This window comes from Amblyomma maculatum, chromosome 11 (genome assembly GCF_055883805.1).
Source record: "Amblyomma maculatum isolate TAMU_Amacu chromosome 11, ASM5588380v1, whole genome shotgun sequence".
Taxonomy (NCBI): domain Eukaryota; kingdom Metazoa; phylum Arthropoda; class Arachnida; order Ixodida; family Ixodidae; genus Amblyomma; species Amblyomma maculatum.
The window spans coordinates 34,679,731-34,685,921 of NC_139354.1; the positions used below are offsets into that span (position 1 = coordinate 34,679,731).

At 46.7% G+C, this 6,191-nt stretch overlaps 1 protein-coding gene across 1 annotated transcript; it reads left to right on the forward strand.

Moving 5' to 3' along the window:
• The first annotated feature begins 2,651 nt into the window (after window positions 1–2,651).
• LOC146173447 (uncharacterized) lies at window positions 2,652–5,962 on the forward strand. The gene is made up of 3 exons (XM_084583651.1): window positions 2,652–2,833; window positions 3,311–3,388; window positions 5,192–5,962. The coding sequence occupies exons 1-3, from the start codon at window positions 2,678–2,680 to the stop codon at window positions 5,960–5,962; spliced, it is 1,005 nt and encodes a 334-aa protein (XP_084439777.1). The 5' UTR covers window positions 2,652–2,677.
• The last annotated feature ends 229 nt before the right edge of the window (window positions 5,963–6,191 follow it).

The following is a 6,191-nucleotide window of genomic DNA, read 5'->3' on the forward strand; positions in this document are numbered from 1 at the left end:
CGAAAGTCTTCTTTCTCAAAATCACTTATTTTATAAAACACCATAAAGTAAGACGCCCTGGTCTCGCTAATTGGGGGAATGCCTGAACCGAGACTTGTGGAAGTGAAATGCGGTTTAACGCTGCGAGAATGAAGACTGCAGCAATCGTACAAGAGCTGCCAAGCGCATGATTCAGAGTAAAGGCGCAGTAACCCCGCCACGGTGGCTATAATAATAATTGCTTCACAGGAAGCGAAAGGCGCAGTATCTTTCACACTCGCTCTGTGGACACCTACACGGCGCCGTAAGAGAAGCGCGTTGTGCCGTTGTGGCTGTAGGAAGACATAAACGAAAATACACGGGCCTGCAACTGGCTATGTAGCTGAGCACGGCCCCTGCTACTGGCTCTGTAGCTGAGCCACGGGAAGGAGCGTGGCTGGTTGGCCCTGATGGGGCTGGGAGAGGTAGGTAAACGCCGCTTGCGGTGGGGGCTAGCCTGCCAAAGAATTTCGATTTCTTGTAGGCCGTCATTGCACCCGCCACAGCTTAGGTGGTGGACCACGGCTGTTGCGGCGCGCGTCTTTCTCTCCCTTTTCTTTTAGAGCGCAGCACTTTGGCGCCCGTTCCTGGGTTTCGCGGCGGCGTCGGCGTTGTCCCTCGTAACCAGCTCCACTTTCACTCCGACCATCCTTCCTTCCCTTACGGCGCGGTTGCTGTGTCCACAGAAAACGAGTGAGACAGATACTGCGCCTTTCCATTCATGTGAACCAATTATGAAAGGCACGCTTCACAGCTCAAGTGGACTTTCACTCTTACCTTCCTTCCTCCCCTTACGGCGCGATTCAGGTGTCCACAGAAACAAGTGTGACAGATACTGCGCCTTTCCATTCATGTGAACCAACTTTGAAAGGCACGCTTCAGAGCTCAAGTGGACTTTCACTCTCACCTTCCTTCCTCCCCTTCCGTCGCGATTCAGGTGTCCACAGAAACAAGTGACCAACACTTCGCCTTTACATTCGTGTGAAACAATTATGAAAGGCACGCTTCACAGCTCAAGTGGAAGACGCGACCACAAATGGTGCACACTGCAAAGATAATTCATGAATAATGCGAGTGCCCACACCGAACTGCAGGGTAACATGTGCAGTAACCGAGAATTCACACACTCACAGAGAAAAGCATCATATTTTGATGTAGCTTGCTTATATACACCTAGTTCACCACGGTAAAAAAAAAACTTCGTTTTTCAAAATATGTCTCGAATGGCATCGTTCCAGCATTAAGCTCTTTGGCGCCTGTTCCTGGTTTTCGCGTCGCCATTGTCCCTCGTAACCAGTTGTCTGTAATTGTACATATATGTCTTGCTCGAATTGCCTAAATCTATAGAAAAGCTGAAACAGCTGACGAGCTGCGTTCAAATTTCGCATTAGAAAGTACCGTAATCGTCGTCATTTTTTCTTTCCTTCTCTACTTTCTTCTGCCCGCATGAGGCAGCGGAGGTGGGCCCCGCCGGGGTGGTGCAGTGGTAAGACGCCCGACTACTGGAGTTCTCGGGTTCGAACCCGACCTCGGCGGCTGCGTTTCGATGGAGGCGAAACGAAGAGGCGTCGTGTGCTGTGCGATGTCAGCGCACGTTAAAGATCCCCAGGTGGTCGAAATTACTCCGCAGCCCTCCACTATGGCTCCTCTTTCTCTCTCTCCACTTTCACTCCCACGTTCCTCCCTTCCCTTACAACGCAGTTGCGGTGTCCACAGAAAACAAATGAGACACAGTTACTGCGCCTTTCCCTTCCTACAAATAAATCAGTGGCGGAGGTGGCTCAGCTACAGAGCCAGTGGCAGGCAATGCATCTTCTTTTCTTTCTTCCTACAGTCATAACAACAACAGCTGAGTCATCTTCGCTGCATCGTGCGGACAGAAGAGAGAAATTAGAGAAGAAAGAAAAAGAAGAGGGAGAGAAAGACACGCGCCCGAACAGCGCCATCTAGAATTTTTTCAAGGCCTCCGCACTCCAGTCTTTCGTAGGTCTGACGTCACAACACCTTGCCCTAGCCGAAGGGGACCTAGGTTTCTCGGCGTTCCGATAGGTGGCGTTGACGGTTTGGTTTGGTTGGTTCACAGGAAGGGAAAGGCGCAGTATCTGTCACACTTGCTCTGTGGACACCTGAACCGCGCCGTAAGGGAAGGGAGGAAGGTGGTAGTGAAAGTGGAGAGAAAGGGGAGCCGTAGTGGAGGGCTACGGAGTAATTTCGACCACCTGGGGATCTTTAACGTGCGCTGACATCGCACAGCACACGGACGCCACTTCGTTTCGCCACCATCGAAACGCAGCCGCCGAGGCCGCGTTCGAACCCGGGAACTCCGGCACAGTAGTCGGGCGTCTTACCACTGCGCCACCCCGGCGGGGCTGGCGTTGACGGTCAAATACGTTTTTTTTCTATACCTTTGTTGACCGGCGGGTGCGCGCACGCTTGCGCTTGGATGTAGTATTTCTTGAACTGTTTCGTGATTATAATCCAGCCCACGGCGTGCAGACTGCACGAATAGTCTTTGAAGTGAAGTGGTGGTGTCGAGGTGTTTCCGAACAAGGTTGAAACTGGTCGTAAAATCGACGACTAGGCGAAATCAGTGCGTTAGGCCTGTGCCTGCGGTGTGGGACGACGATCTGCGAGGTTTCTGCGTGCATCGAGAGCTGCGATGGGTCGCTGCTGCGTACCCAACTGCCGCGGAAATTACGATAACGGTCCTAAAGTCAGACTGTTTTCGTTGCCGGGTGACGTTTCCCGAAGAAAGCAATGGGTGAGAGCCATCCGTCGGGACGATGTCGACATCTGCACCTTACGCGATCCCAAGGTATGTATACATACATACTTCCGCATGTTCTCTTCCGTAGGCGCCAAGGTTTAAAACAATGTCGTTTCTTGAACCAATGTGTTTTTTTTTTTGAAGGGGACTTTTTGTTTACTGTTTAAAAATGGTGAAAATGATTTCCTTCGGTTCCAGTGCTGCCTGCTAGCTTCGTGCTAAAATCGAGTAGAGCTAGTCGCATATTAATGAAATAGAGTTGGCTTCTCTGCATTTCCGGTAGAAATATTGGGATTTCGAATTTTGAAGTTTTGGCGAGCCACTTATGCCTTTTGTACTCGTCTGGAGTACTGTGTCGATTGCGTTTCTTGATGTCGAGCCTCTTATCTTGCACTTGACACGGCCCTGCTTGATTACTATTTGCTGAAGGATCTATACTGCGTGTTATATATGAAAACAAAAATACCAGTGGAGATGGTAAACGAACCCAAATCTTAATAATTGATCTTTTCTTTTGCTGTGAAGGTTTGCGAGCTGCACTTCAAGCCAGAGTATCTCCGGTCCACTTCTAGCTATACAGCATCTGACGGGAGGACAGTAGAAGCAGCAATGGGACTTACACGTCTGACACAAGAGGCTGTGCCAACCATTTTCCCCAATAGCCCTGCCTACCTATCACACTTTGCTCCAGTGCGTGATGCACCAGAAGAAAAACGAAGGCGACTTGACGCATCCCATATGGACGAAGCCGTGCAGTTGTCACTGGCAGCACATGCTGAAGAAGAGCGTAAAAACAAGCTGGCGTCATATGGTGATCTGCTTTCACGGCTTCCAGATATTCAGGTGTGCGATTTTTGGATGGTGAAGGCTGTTCAAAACGCTGTGTTTTTTGTGCACATTGCGGGTGATTCAGGAGAACCAGAGGTGGAACGCTCTATTGTAGTGAGTGACCTTATGGAGGTTACGGCCTTCTGGAGGAAGGTAAAACTTTCTTCTGATGTTGTAACTATGCCTAGCAAGCTGGATGATATGCGCTCTCTTGAGTCTCTCTTGGAAAACGTAAAAATGTTCAAAGCACCATCTGTATGTCACACAGATGAAAAAGTGAAGGCGTCTTTTCAGCTAGTGTGCTCACTTCTTGATGACATTACGAGCGAGGATCTTTTGCCTCAAGAAAAGTTGGAAACAGCTAAATTTTTAACTGAACAGTTGCACTTGCTCCTTAAAGATAAAAGTGCATTGAGGTATCCAGCAGAGCTTATGATATTTTCAAGCATCCTTTATACCATTTCCCCACATGCCTATAGGTTCGTCCGCAGTACTAGCAAAGTAACTTTGCCACACCCTTGTACAGTTATGAGGATTTGTGGCGAGTATCGTGCCAGTCCAGCGCATGAACAGGCAGATGAACATTTCTTAAGCTATATCAAAAGAAGGACAAATCATCTAAAGAAACATGAAAAAGTGGTCATTCTCATGATGGACGAAATTCATCTGACGCAGTACTTTGATTACAAAGGTGGCTCATTGACCGGCACAGCAGCAAACTGTTCTGATGCAGCAAAAACTGCTCATGTATTTATGATTCAGAGTTTGCTATCAGGGCACAAAGATGTTGCGCATATCTTGCCTGTCTTTAGCATTGAAGCAAGGCAGTTGCACGATGTCCTCAAAAAAGTGATCTTAGAGCTTGAGAAGGCAGGACTCACAGTTATTGCTGTCATCACAGACAACAATGCGATAAACAGAAAAGTGATGTCCATGTTTTCACCAAATAACAGATTGGGTATTGTATACCCTCACCCAGCTGACAAATCTAGGCCCCTATTTTATGTGGTGGATCCTGTTCATCTACTAAAATGTGTGAGGAACAATTGGCTTAATGAGAAAAATCCTGGAACATGTATTTTCTATCCGGAGTTTTCAAGTGCATCATCATTAGTTCGAATTAATGGCGCTTCTTTTAAGGCACTGCGCGACATACATGAATTTGAAAAAAAAAGTCTGTCAAAGTTTGGCTATGGGCTCACATACAAAGCTCTCCACCCATCTAACATAGAAAGACAGAACGTAAAACTTGCACTGAAAGTTTTCAGTCCATTCGTTATTGAAGCCCTGAGGTCCCTTGGAGCAAAACTCGGATTGTCCTATGCTGAAGGAACGGCAGACTTTATCAATGTGATACTCAAGTGGTGGCACATTGTAAACGTAAAAACGCCTAAGAAAGGCCGTCGGCTAAGAGATCCTTATCAAGAACCAGTGACGAGCTTGTCTGGTGTGCAAGTGCAGTTCCTAAGTTCTTTTGTCAGCTGGTTAGATGTATGGAAAGAGGTAAGAATGGATACCGGCGCGCTCACAACTGATACGCATGCTGCACTCAGGCTTACAACTTATTCGCTTATTGAGATCTGCCGCTATTGCTTTGACGAGCTTCACTTGGAGTATGTCTTGCTCGGCAAATTTCAAACTGACAGCCTCGAAGAAAGGTTTGGAAGATACCGTCGCCTTTGTGGAACAAACTACCATGTCTCTATCCAGCAAATATATGAGGGGGAAGCGAAGCTAAGGCTGCAAGACTCACTTATCTTCCCTGAAATGAAAGATATGTGGAAATCTAGCAGCAAGACATTAGATGCCAGCCGCCTCATAGAAGACTATAAGATAAAAATAACAGAAGAAGACATGAAAAGCAAGGAGTCGAGCTTGCCAGCTATTACATACATAGCTGGATTTTGTGCACATTCAGCTCTAAAAAAGGTTCCTTGCACAGCTTGCGCAGAAAATCTTACTGCCCAAGAAAGAGATATGGAACTGGATCACCACATAATAATTGAGAACCTCACCAGGGGTGGTTTGAAGTTCCCGAGGCCTGTGGTCATAGATGCTGTGCTGCGTATGCAACTTGTTCTGGAGAAATTGACTACAGCAGAAAATGTTGTGCAATTTCATGCTTCCAGACATCAGAGGGAACTGCTGATTAGTTTGACAGCAGAAGTGATAGACGATGAAGGATTCGATATCTGTTCTGAAGGTCATCATCCTGATGTTGTCTATCACAATATACTGTGGGCAGCAGCGAACACATTACTTAAAAATTATGTTCAAATGAAGACTGACCTCTTAAACAATGAACTGTCAAATAAGAAAAAGCAAAGAAAGCTCAAAACACTTTCATAATGCAGGGAAGTTGGTTGAAGGGTTTTGTTTGTATTGTTGGTAGTGAGTGTATTGTAATGTGTATGACAACTCGTCATAATTCAATGTGTATTTCAAGTAAATTTGTCAGTGTATTGTTCAGTGTTCTTTTTTTAATGAATGCTAGTGTTGAGAAATAAACGTTTTTCTTCATGCTACTGTCGCCCACTCTGTTGTTGCTTGCATGACAGCATGATACAGTTAAATAAGG